Below are 15,481 nucleotides of genomic sequence, written 5' to 3' on the forward strand. Positions count from 1 at the left end.
TGTTAAATTCTCAAACTTGCACGATTAAGCTAGCTTCCTCAAATCAGTTAAATAACCCTCAACCGTTTCTTCCTCTTGTTGCATTCTCTTACCAAAATGGTATCTTTCTAGAATTGTGCTTATCTTAGGAAGATAGTGCTTATCTAATTTACATATACATATTTCATAATCATTCAAACCCTCTGCTTCGACTGTTGTTAGCTCAGGTAAATGATCAAACACATCCTGCCCTTCTCAACCTAAACAGTGACGCAAAAGAGAAGTCTTCCTTTCAGCACTTAACGATGCACCACATACCCTTGCATACCATTCCAAGACTTTTTTCCATTTTTTCAACTTGCTGGGAGGGTCGCCTGGAGAAGCCAAAAAGAATGGAGCTGCTGTAACATTCTGCATTGCACCAAACATGTGCAGGAAAATATAAATAAATGTAATACAATTTGCAAATTAAATAGCGTGCAAGACTGTAAAGACAATTTCAGTATGTAAATTTAAATTCATAACTATAGTAATGGATACTTTACTAAATGAAGTCCATGCTGTGCGCATCAGTGAGGAAATAATAGAACATAATACTGTGCGCAGTGAATGCTGTAAGCATCAGCGAAGGAATTGTCAATCACCTTGCTGTGTGTATCAGCGTAACAAGAAATGAAATACACACGAGAAATAAAATCACAAAGCTGTGTGCATCAGCGAAGAGTGGAAATGCTGTGCACCCGTTGAATAAAGCGAGGCAAGTGGTGTGCGCATCAGCGTAAAAATTACTAATGCTGTGCGCATCAGAGTAAATGACATGTAAAAGTCACAAAGCTGTGCGCATCAGCGAAGAGTGAAATGCTGTGCGCCCGTTGAATAAAGCGAAGCAAATGCTGTGCGCATCAGCGTAAATAAAATGTAACACGTAGAATTGAATGACAACTACGTGACCTCTGGTTGCTAAGCTACTTTTAATGCAGGAGCTGCCACAAACTTTGGTTGCTAGGTTACTTTAAACACTTTAGTTTCCATTTCCAAAATGGCCTCCACGTTTGGGATCACGCTGCGGGATGATGTCAAACGTTTCCGTAAACGCTGCGGGATGACGTGTTGTGATATTCTCGGAAGAGGAAGACTTGATGTTCCACAAGAATGACGAACAAAGAAGATTCCAATACCTGATCGCAAGGCCTCAAGACAAGGTAACGAGAACAGAGGCAACTTTGATGTTTATTTTTGAAACGTCGACATTTTAATTAATGCACAGTCTCCTAGCGCAAGTTGAGTAGAGTGGCACAAGTTTTCAACACTTTAATAACACCACAAATTTAAATGACGGACATAGGAACCAATTCCGAGAATGTCTAACATGCGCAGTTGTAACTCAAAAGCTGTAGACATACACGAAAGACACACCTCAAACGAGTGTTACAGTTAGCGATGTCCATACGATAATCAGAGGTCTCAGAGACAACAATATTTGTGCACAATTTCACCAAATAATAAAAGTCAAAGTGAAATGTGTTTCAAAACGCCAATTCGTTAATATCAGATGTTTTTATAGTAGACGGAGTCTCCACTACGAAATGTTAATAAAGTAAAATTTCACCAAATGCCTCCCACCTCGTCAATAAGAGTGAGTCACGCCGATTTCTCCCAGCCCTCCTAAACCATGAGAAAAGCGAGCATAAATGTGTCAAATTACTCCCAACTCTTAATATTTAGGCAGATGGGAAAAGATGTAAAGTGGAGAATGTTTAAAGAAAAGCTTGAAGTGTATATTTGAATACGTTAAGTAAGGATATATCCTTTTTAGGGATATTTTAGAAAAATCTCACCATGGAAAGAGTTGTAATTCAGAAGCAGATGAGGTTTTCAAAGGTGTTGAGATCTTCTTGGAGCAGTAAAAAGCTGCAGACTAAGCCAGTGTAGAATTTAAAGATGCAGGGTTCAGGCAAGTAAGTTTTGCTAGAATATTTATTCTCAACGGAAGATTCCATCCAACCTGGTTCTCAGTTAAACAGCCACTATCCAGATTTCAATCCACAACACTATGACATAATAACATTCTACCTTATGATGCAGGAGAACAATAGAGGATTAAAAGGATAGAAAGACTACAATCGTAGAGGAGAGAATACCACACTTACGGATAGAGCTGCCGACTTTGGAGCTGGGGAACCAGGTTCGAGCCTCGGCGTAGGCTCAACATCCTGTGATTCTGGGCAAATCACTTAATCTCCCCGTGCCTACCAAAAATGAATGTGTCCTTGTGTAACGTAACTGATGCTCATGTACAGCTCTCCAATACCTTCGGGTCGAGTTCGCGCTATATAAATCTGCAAAAAAAAAATGGTCCAATATTTGAGTTACCATACTATCTGCTGGTGGATGATTTAGGCCCCCCAAGTTTGAACTTGTTCCTGGTGAGTGATGACACATTGCAGTGGTGCAGAGAGCTCCTTAAAGCTGGTTCCCTGATTGGAGGTGTTCTCACAATGGCTTATACTGCTGGAGACACCGGGGTACAGCAAACCTTAATACATTTTACGAGCAGGGGAAGGTAGCCGAGATGCAGGAAATAGAAATGAGATTTCTAGAAGAGTGACCTCTCAGATAGCAGGGCACCCCCACCCCAGTGGCTTTTAATTTTTAGGTCTGACTTCTGACAGTCTATTTGCTGTCGCTTGTGAAACATTTTGTTTACTAACATGAGGCTTAGAGCCCATCCACTGCCTACTATTGGTTGGCTTCATCGGTATGCTCATTTCCTTTCTTTTTGGGTCAGCGGATGCCGGCTTCACTTTCTCTTTGTGTGTTTGTCCTTCCCCCTGGAACATAGTCCCAAGTACTGCTTCCTTGCCCAGTGCCCTGTTTTTCCACAGCTAGCGTTTTGTCGGAGGTTCTTTTTTTTCCTTTTGTACTTGCAGCACTCAATAAGAGTGCATGTTTGCAGATCACCCTCTTGTCCCACCCTGCGTTCTTGCTTGCCCCGTCATCGTTGCTTGTTTTTATAGACCTCACTGGGATAAAAGCCGCAGGATAGACTCGACTCTGCAGCGATCGTTGAACCAACCAGCTATTATGGCACTGTTGCACTGCAAGGTGCATTGCACTTGTTCTTAGTGACTTCTGTTGCATCTGTAGTGTTTTTAAATTGCCCTGTGAGAGCCTGCATTTTAAGCTCTCCTGTTTTTCGTTGTCTTAAGTTGGTATGTGGATGAAGCCCGCGCTCCCTTTTACAAGCTACATGCAGGGGCATGTTTTCTGTTGAAAAATCACACATTCCGATCCAATAATCAATTATCTGAACTAAGTTTTCATTAAACAATAGCAATAATAGTGACATATGATACAAATGATAAGTCTTTCCGTAAGTGGTTAGTGTGCAGAGCCACAAGGTTTTCGGCTATTTTGCAGTTTGAAAGACGCAGTTTGCAAATACATTTGGGGTCACAAATTACTGACATGCACACATAACACACAGGCACCCCTCAAAACTAATAACACACACATTAGAAAACAAGCACACAACACATTCGCAACCTCACAAACACAGTTAAAAAACATTCACATTAACCAAGCCAAAAGCTCGGAGCTCTGTCATTTCCAAGACCTATTGGCTTTGCCTGTGCTTTTTTTTTTTTTTTTTTTTTTAACAGATCTGCGTGCATCCGCTGATACAGTTTTCAGCTCTTGCCTTACGACAGTAAAACGGCATGACCTACTTTTTCTACATGCTCGGCCCCACTTTGGCAAAATAAAAGCCTTTAGAAAAGTTGGTGTTCCTACCTTAATACTTATCAATACATTTTTAATTCAAGTTTCTCCTGAACATTTGTCACGTAGTTGAAATCAAGAGAAATACGAATAGATTTGTAAATGTGCTGCCATTATTTTTCTCCACTCGAGTTACCCAGTCATTACAAAACCTTGATAAGTCTGGAACTGCTTATTGGATTTGCACAATTAAACTTTTGAGTTGTTCCTATATACTCTTTGAAATCTATGTGTTATTGGGTTCTGTTCTATTGTATACATTTTTGCTTAAAATGTTACACACAGTTATCAAACGTGTATGTGCACCTGTAAGTTAGAAAAGCTTGCTCGACCATGCAGGACTTTCAGCTACCTGCATTGGTAAGGACACAAAATATCACTTTAGTGATGATCCCAGCAGTGGCGTAGCAGGGGGGGGTAGGTGTTGGGCATTCCAGCTCTTACCTTCGGCGGGCACAGGTGGCAGATGCAGGAATCACCTGCACCCACCCCCGCGCTGTTATATATGGCCAAAAGTCTAGCTACACCAAAGGATCATAGACTCCTATTTCTTGTCAAGGGACAAACGAAAGCTGGAGATTCTTCTTTCATAAATTTCTTCCTGTTTTTCGTTAAAAAAAAATCTTGGGGCCCTTTTACAAGTTTGGTGGTGCAGGGTGGTACGCCACCGCCCTGCTCCTGCATCACCAAACTCAACCCCCGCCCGCCAGATTCCATTGGCTGGCAGACGGACCTTTGGGGTGCCCCCCCGGCGGTGCCTTAAGGCCCGCAATGGGAACACCAAAACTCTTTCCTGCATGATATGGACTGTTAAGTCCATGTCGTGCAGGAAAGGGGGTGCATGCACACAGTGGGGTACACCATGTGCCTCCCTGCATGCACCCAAAGGCCCAGAGGCAACCGGGGGCCTTGTAGGGCATCCTTTCTTTTCTCACCGCCAGAATTTTATGGCATGAACACCGCCAAGAAATACTGGTGGTGAGGAAAACTCGTAATATGCTTGGCGGTGCAGCAGCTGCACTGCCAGCATATTGCGTGCCTCTGACCACAGCACCATCGCCAGGGAACGTGGTTCCCTGGCGCTTGCATCAGTCTCCTGGAGGTCCGCCCGCGGTAGTTCTAATACAGCGGTCGGACCACTAGTGCATTGGTCCCCGACTGCCACCGCACCTCCACCATGGGTTCGGCGGTCCAATGTACCGCCAAACTCGTAATCAGGTCCGTAGTCTTGCTTTGTAATTTGAATATAACTAGACACTTTCTTTCTGAATCTGAAGGTCAGTGCAAGGCTGATTGAATATGCAGTATCATTAAACAGTGTTTTGTCTTAAACATATAGACTTGCATAATCAGATCTTCATTGAAAGCCTATTAATTGGGACTTCATACATTTTCCTTCCCTTGCATTTTCCACCGGAGAAACCTCCTACGTGTGCCTTTCAAAAATAATGGTTTTACATCATGAGCATATGTTGCTTCATCATCAAACTAAAAATGTATGCATGTAAATACTTTTGTTTCCCTATTTTAAGCAACGGATTCCCATTCTTTCGGGATTTTTTTTTTTGCAGTTTTATATAGCGCGAACATAACCCGTATCGGGTATCAGAGTGCTTTACATAGCACCAGTTACGTTACATGAGGACACACATTCATTTTTGATAGGCACGGGGAGATTAAGTGATTTGCCCAGAATCACAGGATGTTCAGTGTCATCGCCGAGACTCGAACCCAGTTCCCCAGATTTTAGGTCGACCGCCCTAGCCGTTAGGCCAACTCCTCTCCCCTGGAAGAAAGAAGCTTAACATTCCATCCATTAAGCTGGTAAATTTAACCCTTCACAAAAAACGGCTGTTTCCCAACTTCAACTGCCAACTATTCCCTGCAGCCGAAAACCAGCCCAAGGTGGACAGTACTCCAGGCTAAAGAGAATTGTTTTCCCTCCTGTCATTTAGAGATGGCATTAGCCATGAGCGACCTGGGCTGAGGTGGCATGGTGTGTAAAGTAACAAGGGACTGCTTTGGCTAAGATTAATTCAAGCATTCCACCCATCACTTTTTTGTATGCTTCAGAAAAATAAAATAGCAGCCTGGGAATTCAAGCGAATGGACATAAGTAGCTGTGGAAGATGTAATTGGCTGATGAACAGTGTGAACATTGCTGATTTCACTTGGAAGCCCTTTCTAGCTCCTTTTAAGTTTATAGATTTGCAAAGCTGACAAAGTTTTTTTTTTTAAGGATTTGACTTTATACCTTTACCTACCCCTAGTTCCTATGCTTTCGGTCTTGCATTTTGATTTCAAAATATCCTTTTAGCAGGAATCATTTGGACTTGTACAGTAGACTTGTTGCAGTTTTGTACAATTTGCTGCTTAGTGTTTTTATCTCAGTTTTCATATTTGAGTGCCAGCCTATTCACCAAGGCATGCCAAATTTGGTTTACTTTAACTAGTTCACGGTTATCAAAAATGTTGATTTCAGCTGTTTCGACATGGGGTTTTCCACATATTCAGGCACATGCATCAACGTAGGCTTTTGCGATTCCTTAATTGCGATTATTAAGGAATCGCAATTAAGGAATTGCAAAAGCCTATGCATGTAGGAATCGCTATCAAAATAGCGATTCCTACACATTCCTTAATTGCAACTCGCAAATTGCGAGTCGCAATTAAAGAATGCCGTCCCATTCATTCCTATGGGCCTCCAGGCCCATAGGAATGAATTGGAGATTGCATGAGCAATTTGCAAGTAACAGTAGGTAGTCGCAAATTGCTCATGCAATTTCAAGGGTGCAAGGGAGTCAAAATGACACCCTTTTGCACCCCTGAAATTGATCTGTGCACATATGTTGCACACACACATGCCCTAAGGGCATGTGTGTGCGCAACATGAAACTTTAAAAAATGCACAAAAGTGCATTTTTCAACGTTTTTGCAAATTACCATGAAGTTCAACTTCATGGTAATTTGCTCCCCTTATTAGCGAAATCGCTAATTTTTTTACTTTAATGCATTGCATTTAAGGAATCTCAATTTGGGATTCCTTAAATGCAATCGCAATTTAAGTAATCGCATTTTAGAGAATCCTTAAATTGCAATTTTTGCATTTGGGATGATGCATCCCAAATGCAAAAATACCGGTCGCAAAGGGGCATATTCTGAGAATCTGCCCGTTTGCGACCGGTTTTTCCTTTGATGCATGTGCCTGATTGAGAGTTAAAAGGGATTGAGCCTGCTGTTTTCAGATGCAACTTCTTAGTTTATTCTACACCAGGTTTAATCTGATTGGTTTTTTTATTTCCCAAAAAGCATATAATAATTTTGTCTATGTTTTTTCTCTTAGTGGTAAATCCTCTCAAATTGAAACTTAACAGCAACATACATCTCTGGTAAGTTACTTTCATATTATATATATACATATTTACAAATCTTACTAGTAATCAAAAATGATATGTTTTATTTTTTTTATTTTTACTTTTAGGGATCCTGAAAATAGCTTGTTGCAGAATTTAAAAGATGTATTGGAAGTGGATTTTCCTTCTCGTTCTACCATTGAAAAGGCAGTAAGTTAGTCTTTTATCATTTCATGTCACCTCATTGTGCCGACTAAGTGCACTACGTGAATGCAAGGCCATGTTGTTCTGAATTGCCTATGTTTAATAAATAGGCAAATGGCAAATATTTGTCTTTGGAAAATATTTTACGAACAATAAAGTTCATGAATCTAAAGTATTTTAACTATTTGTATGGCAGACTTTTCTAACCGTACAGCTTTCACAGGACAACTATACCTGAGCAGTCCTAGTTTCTTTAAAAAAAAAAAAAAAGTCGACTGCTTTTTTTCTAAACCATCCACTACATTCTGCTTTTAATTAGACACATTTTTGGGGGGAAAAGGTATTGCAAACATGCTTTTATCATATGTTTACTGGCCCCGATTGTTCCGTTTCATAGATGTAAAGTGGATAATCAGCGGATCTTAGTTTTCAGAAAATGGTTTTTAAAAAAAATACTGAAATTATCTTCAAGTGCCTTGCGGCTTTGATTCCCAGCATCGTTTATTGTGATTTGTAAGAACAACTGTGTCAAAATGTATAGAGGAACAAGTAAAGAAATATACATTTGTATGGAGTACCAAGTGCATGAGCCACTTTTTATTTTTATCTGTCAATAATCCGTGACAAGGAAACAAAATCTAATAAAATCAAAATGTTCTTTCCTCTTCAAAAAAATGTATATCAATTAACTCTGAAATCCTCACCCGTCTTCCATTCAGTACAAGTGAGTGAGCATGTACTGCATAGATAACTGCCTCTTGGGGCTAGGCAACTAAGGGCAGAGTTATTTTCTGAGGGCACAGAGCAGTGCTGGAAAGGTCACGGTTTACATTTTTCTCAATATAGTTTAGTCTTCTTACAGACTGAGACGGAAAGCACACCCTCTTAGTTTCTATGAAGAAAGCGAGGTCTGTCCTATTTGTCATGCACTCACCTGGTTCCAACCGCGGGGACTACACAGGAGACAACGCTCTTTTCCCTCCCGAGGACAATGCAGGCCAAAGAACCAAAACCTTCAATCCAACACTGTCCCCGGGGGGAAGTGGGATTGGGATAAAATTACAAAAGAGGAACTTGCGGTACTGGATCTGCTCAGCTGCTGTGTGACACGATGTTTTACTTCTGAGACGCTCTACGTTTGCGAGTTAGATGTGCACTGGACCAGAACCTCTCTGGCTTTCCAATGAAGCAATCCACTGGAAATAACAAGCGGAGGCAGTTACCATCCATAAACTAACAAGTCTTTACATAAAATGAACATGCATTAACTTTAGTGACACAAACTTACAGGTTTCATCAGCAGCTCGGCATGAAAGCAGAATGACCAAAATCACATGCAGGAGTATGGCACACCTAGGAATAAACTAGAAATACAGATTGGAATTATTGGCACTCTCGGGGATAAACTCGGAACATAGGTTGAAGTTACTGCACCTCCCAGGATACACTCGAAGCAAAGGTTGGAGTGACTTGCACTCCTAGAGATACACATGAAGCCAAGGTTGGAGTTACTTACATACCTAGGTATACAGCTGAAACACGGGGTGGGGTACAGGGTTGATGCATATATCAAACTCTGAAGTACTTTCTCTGGGCACTACTGTTTATCAGAGAAATACAGGACTAAAGTCTTTAATCATTGCTCGGTGAAAGTTCTAGCATCAAGGTTGTAGGAAGGGTCTGGAGGATAAACACACAAGAAACACTGGAGTAAATCACAGAGAGGACACGGAGGAAAAGTCTATAGCTTTAAGACTGGAGTACTCTGTCCAGTTTACTACTGTAGGAGGTTTAGTGTGCACTAACCTGATATCAAGTACTTGGCCTAGTTCTTCCACTTGTGAGGTATTTATTATATTAAGACAATGTAGCATAGAGATTTGCAAGCCGACTTTGCTAAACGAGGGGATATATGGCCCAAAAGGTAATTAGATGGTCTAATGTACACAGCTATACCCTCTAAGGATTCATAACCTATATGGAGGGAAAAATCCAGTTGATACTAGGGAGTTTAACCCCTTCAGTGCCCGCCCCTTTCCCCGCCCAGTGCCGGCCGTTGCATTAGCGGGCGGGGTCTATGACGAGCTGGACTCGTCATGGGCACAGCGCCACCGCGGCCCATGACGAGTCCAGCTCGTCATGGGCACTGAAGGGGTTAAATGTGAGATTTATTATAATAGTGAATTGTGAGAGATTTGCTGCAATTGTTTTCCGTTGTTTTATTGTAGAAGTGGTTTGCTGGTTCTGTACAGCATTCTGTGGATGTAAAATAAATATATGGTTCCATTGATTTGAGCATAGATAATTGGGAAAACAGTCTTCAGATGATCCTTGGCTTGGTAAATTGGTTCTCCAAGAAGGAAGAACCATTTTTCTCTGAGTTGTAATAGGCTGAGCACAAACCAGGTTTATTTCTAATATTCAAGCTAGTTCTCAGGTAGCTTGAACAATGCCACTTAACACTGATTTCCCTGTGGAGTTAGCCAGCTCCACAGGGAAATCCGTGTTAAGTGGCATTGTTCAAGTCAACTAATGTTGTTTGCTCTGGAAGGTAGTAGTTTATCAAATTCAGCATCTCTAAAAATAACATTTTAAAAAGTATCTTTTTTTTTATATTCATAGTTAATGAAAGATGACTTCTGTTCCGTCTTTTGTCTAGTAATAGATGATTTTACGAGGATGAAGATTTGGAAGTGATCATCCAGTAGGTAACAATATCAACCTCACTTTAAAGAGGTTAGGTGCTTCAAATGCAGTGCAGTACTATGTATTTTCTGGTTGTCAGAATCTGATTAGTCCTGTACTTATTTAGGTCCTCTGCAGATGCACGGTTTTCAACAAGAGGGTGTCATACTATCTGTTATTTATTTCTCGATCCTCTAAAAAAAATATATATATTTGCAAACATGTAGCTGTAGTGTATTAGATTGGATAGATACAAGATGTTTTTTGTATATGATTGTTTTACCTCATCTCGGTTTATTTCTGTGTCGCTACAGCTAATGTCATTACCAGGAGGTAGGTTAATATCCTCTAGAGAGTGAGATGATTTGTTTTTCTGTCAGGAAGAACATATCTGATTTTGGTCTGATCAAGTTAGCATTAGTCACCACTAACCTTCAGCTTTATTAATATGTATTTTTGATTTATTTATTTAGGTCTTAGTAGGCAGGGAATTGACATTGTTTAGTTGAATGTTCAAACTGGGTTCTCTTTTAGCGAAGCATGGTAATTATTTCATATGAGTATTTGAGGAATATGGGTGGAGTTTGGAGAACTCTATTCTGGAAGGAAGTTGGCAAATGCCCGAGGGACCTTCCTGATCTACTATTTGGTCTTGTTGAAAGGGCATCTTGTTTGTGCATACAATTGCCTATCTTCTGATCTGAGTGAGCTGGTTGAATCAGGCATTGATATCTTGATCTGTATTTTTAGAGACTGGTGTGACAATTTGATGGCATCAAGTGTAGCAGCGAGCGCTTCAGCATCCTTGCTATAGGCTTCAGTTTTGCTGCGTAGGTTAGTAAAAAGAATTTGGATTTGTGTGGATTGGATTGGAATGGAGGCGTCCTAATTGGAGTTTTGGAAATGATGTGCGTATAACACTTCCCTCCACAGATGACAAGCAAACCTCAGTGTTGAGTAGGATTCTTTAATTTCTTTTCAGCAAAATTACTTCTCGCACTGGAGCAAAGTATTTAATAACCTTTCTAGTTCAGGAATTTGGTTTCCATTTACCCCTATCTACATGCAACCATCCAAAGAGTCCATTTGTATAAAGGTTTCCATGTACAGATTATCATTGGCCCTCATTCTCTTTCCAGGTGTCCTGCAGAGGGCAAACGAGTCTCAGTATTTCACTTTCATTGCTAGGACTGTTTCTCCTTTTAGACTACCAGCCCTACTTGTTGTCTAATGGAACCATCAATTGCTTCTTGCCAGGAAAGTATAAGGGTCACAGGACTAGTCTTTGTCTGTTAGGACAGGTCTTCCATTGCATAGTTATGTGAGGTGCTTTATATGGAGCTGTTTTTGTCCCCTCCCCCTGTGCCCTTTCCCTTGTTTCCTGTAGGAGTTTGGGTTGTCAGGCCCTGTTCTGTTCCCAACATTTCTGTTGTATGTAAAAGAGAGTATATTTCTAGTCCTTCGCCTATACAAGATGACTCTGCTCATTGTCTCGTGGTTTGATATACCAATTTTTGGCAGTTGCCCTGAACTGTTTGGCGCCTTTGCTCATTTCCCTGCTCTCTGGGCCATGATCAAACTAAGACTGGGGTTGGCTTCTGGATCAATTTTCCTCTTGTTCTCACCACTGCTCGTGCCTCAGGAACTAGCCAGATTTGGTGGTCTTGCTCCAGACAAGGCAGTAGTGAAAGGGGTGGGGTAGCGTCCATGCTCCATTTTGAGGCCTGTGACTTGAGGCTCCCTACTTTAATCACCTGCAAGACCATAGTATGCAATTCAGGGCCTTTTGCTGGTACTTTAGAGTGGGGATGCATATGCATTGGTGACACAGGGGATGGAAGTCCACAAATGGGCAGGGAACCTGTAGTCTGGGGCTCTTCTGAGGCTTGAGAACTGGCTACTCCTTAACAGAGCTCCTCATGATGTGGTGGGAACCTCATGGAGATGTAAGTCATGAAACTGGTTGATACAAATAATTCAGGACATGATAGGTATCATCCACAATGGTGAGATTAGATACCAGTTTATGATGTGATTCCGACCTTATAGCTGTGTGATTAGTAGGAATGAGCTATTTAGAAGTGCTCCTAGAAGAACCTCTGTAGATTGTGGATAGAGTATAAGAGATGTGGAGAGACTGTCTTGACTTGCTGGAGAAATGTAATGTCATTTCCACATACAATGTGCTGAGTACATAAACAAATGTTTAGACTTTAGTGCAAAGATGGACTTGAGGTTAGAAGGTGGTGTATGTTGGGAAGGTTCATTTGCATATCACTGTTATTATTCAGTATTAGGGTACCTGTCATAGATTCACATGCCTGAATCATTACCTGTTGTCGGGATGGGAGTCCCCGGCACATAAGTAAAGTAATGTCCCATTAGACATATAGAGTATTAGGCCTAAGGCCTCACATTAGTAACATATCCAGGTCCTTTTTGTAATAAGGACCTAACTCTAGAGAACAACCAATCAGCTGTCACCACCCTCTGGAACCCTCCTGGAAGGAGCTCTAGTCCCTCAGATTTTCTACCGCACGTCATGCTAAGGGAGTCTCCACTGAGCTCTGCTCAGGTTTTCCATATTTTCATGTCGGACAATCCTAAAAAAGGCCTTTTTAGGCCCTGCAAAAAGAAGAGGTTACATGTCGACGTCCAACATAAGGACTGCCTCTACTGTCTTTATCCGGACCATTCACCTAAAGACTGAAAGGTATGTCGTACCTTTTCCACAAAAACACTAAAAGACCGTGAGGGAAGGCTTTTGACTTGGCTGCAGAGGCTTAAGGACAAAGAAGACCCCTTGTCCTCTGAGGAGAGTGAGAGCTCATCGAAATCCTCTTCTAAGACTCCTCAAAAAAGGCCCAGAGATGTCTCTCCAGGTCCTTCTACTCAGCAACCTCAAAAGAAGACACAGAAAAAGTATTCAGAGGCTTCAATCTTAAAGATGTACCTGCCAGGGAGTCTCCTCCCCTTCAAGGGTCGCAGAAACCAACTTCAGACCCTCTGACTCCTCCGCCGAGGGTGAAACACACTTTCAAAAAGCCTTCCTCAGCCCTGTTGACTACCATATCGTCGACGGTGGCCTCGACGACAAGATCTCCTCATACAGCTATTGGAGTGACCTTGTAGACGACCATTTCGGTCTCGTCGGCATCCCTTTCGTTGACGGCACATACCCCTTTGTCGTCGTCGATCAAAATCAAGAAATCTTTGTCGACGACAGCGTCGACGGCTCGCTCAACAACGACCACTGCGACGAGTGCCTAGACGTCGAGGATACGCACGTCGATGAGGAGTGTACCGTCGACGCCCATCCCGTCGGCGACGACTTCGTCGACGAGAGGGCCCTCATCGACGGCAGTGACCATCGATGATTCTTCGTCGATGACGACTATACCGACGACGGCCTCGTCAACGACACCTAAATCAAAGACGGAAATTACATATTTTCAGCAAAAATTCACGAAATGGAGGCGGACGCCCACTCTGACATCACCCAGTAGGGTTCAATCATTACTTCCTTCTCATCTTTTGGACGAAGATGATGATTCGGATGAGCACAGTATGTTTAGGGCCTGCAAGAAGTCCCTCTGAGCTCAATGTTAAATATCAGGAGGACTCTGATTATGATGATCAAGATATGGATGAGCAGGCGTCCTATCATGACGAAAGCCATCATCAACAGCCACAGATGGTTTGTATTCCTTCAGCCCTGGTCTCTGACCTGCAATTTGTGATCTCAGACTACAGGAAGAGGTTCCCCACCTCTGCTCCGTCTCCTGCTCCAGTTCTCTCTCCACCTCAGAGAACGCAAGTTCCACCTCCACAGCCTCCTACCATTGAAGTGCCTGTGCCGCCTCCTCCCTCTACGAACGATGAGGATGATGAACCACAAGAAGGGGAAATTCAGGATACTCGGTCACATCATGACGAATGGGACGACTATGTTATCCCTCTTCCTGCATCGCATTGCCTCCTCAGGCGTACTCGCCTCCCGAAGATATCGGAGGTTTCCATAATCTACTGGAAAGAGCAGCACAACGTTTTAAACTTCCAATGCCTTCTTACCAACAGGACTGTTTCCTTTACGATTTCAAGGAACCTTTCAAAAAATCTGTTAGGTCTATGCCTATCATAGATTATATCTGGGATCAAGGCATCAAGATAATGAAAAGCCCTTCTACAGTTCCTCCAGTCTTGCCATGGTTGGATAAAAAATATAGGGCTCCAGACAACGCTCCAGCCTGCCTGATAGGCCATCCCAAGTCTGATTCAGTGATTACTCAGGCAGCTCAACGCAGATCAAAAAACCCTTCTGCCCCACTTTCAGCGCCTCCCGACAAAGAGGGCAGATGCTGGGACAATATTGGAAAGAGTTTTTCCTCCATGTCGGTGTTAATGGTGCGAGCGTCTAACTCATTGGCATTATTGGGACGCTACAATAGGCAGATGTGGTCAGACATTGCACCATACCTAGAGATCCTGCCGCAAGAGTCTAAAGAGGAAGCAAGAAAGTTGTTGCTGGAGGGCGAAAGGTCGGTTTCTGAAATTATCGACTGTGCGATGGACATCGCATCCACTGGTTTCCGCCAACTGGCTGGGGCGGCGGTCCTAAGGCGCCAAGGATGGCTTAAGGCAACAACATTCCGGACTGAAATTCAGACCAAAATCCTTGACATGCCCTATGATGGACAACTCCTTTTTGGTACTCACATTGATGAGGCCCTCCAAGGGATCAAAAAAGATATAGATACAGCCAGAGCTTTGGGTACCCTTTAATATAAAAGCACCCCTTTTCGAGGCTCAAGGGGTAGAGGGCAATATTCCAACAGGGGAGGCTACCAGCAGTATAGGTCTTCCTACTCCTCCTCTAACCAACAATACAGGCCACAATTTCAACAGAGGCAACAGACGCAGACTTTGTAAAACAAGTCTTCCTTTCGCGGAAGGGCCGGACGACAGAAGGATTCCGCCTGACGCCAATGACTTCTCTCTGCCGCCAATCTCCGTTTCTTCTCCACCTTCCAAAGTAGGAGGAAAAATATCCCACTACAGAATTGGAATCAAATCACTACAGATCGTTGGGTTCTCCAGCTGGTGCAGTTTGGACATTCTCTAGAATTTCTGCAAACCACCACCGACACCTCCGCAACCTATGGCTCACAAACATTTACATCTCTTACTCCTGGAAATATCAATGATCCAGAAGGGAGCTATAGAACAGGTTCCTGTTCGTCAAAGAGGACAATGTTTTTACTCCTGATTCTTCCTGGTGCGCAAAAAGGAAAAGAAATGGAGGCCAATCCTAGATTTAAGAAATCTAAACAAATTCTTGAAGAAACAATCATTTTGCATGGTCACCATTCAGGAAGTTCTGTAGCTTCTCAATGCGAACGACTACATGGTATCCTTGGATCTCCAAGATGCCTATTTTCATATTCCTATCCACAGAAGACACAAAAAGTATCTGAGGTTCA

General features: G+C 42.4%; 1 protein-coding gene across 1 annotated transcript in view; it reads left to right on the forward strand.

Moving 5' to 3' along the window:
• Positions 1-15,481, forward strand: part of FANCL (FA complementation group L) — a 433,780-nt gene that overhangs the window by 362,885 nt on the left and 55,414 nt on the right. The window contains exons 10-11 of the mRNA XM_085612370.1: positions 7,103-7,148; positions 7,241-7,322. Coding sequence (XP_085468496.1) covers positions 7,103-7,148; positions 7,241-7,322 — 128 coding nt within the window. The remainder of the gene's footprint in view (positions 1-7,102; positions 7,149-7,240; positions 7,323-15,481) is intronic.

The sequence above is a fragment of the Triturus cristatus genome, chromosome 6, assembly GCF_964204655.1.
Source record: "Triturus cristatus chromosome 6, aTriCri1.1, whole genome shotgun sequence".
Classification (NCBI taxonomy): domain Eukaryota; kingdom Metazoa; phylum Chordata; class Amphibia; order Caudata; family Salamandridae; genus Triturus; species Triturus cristatus.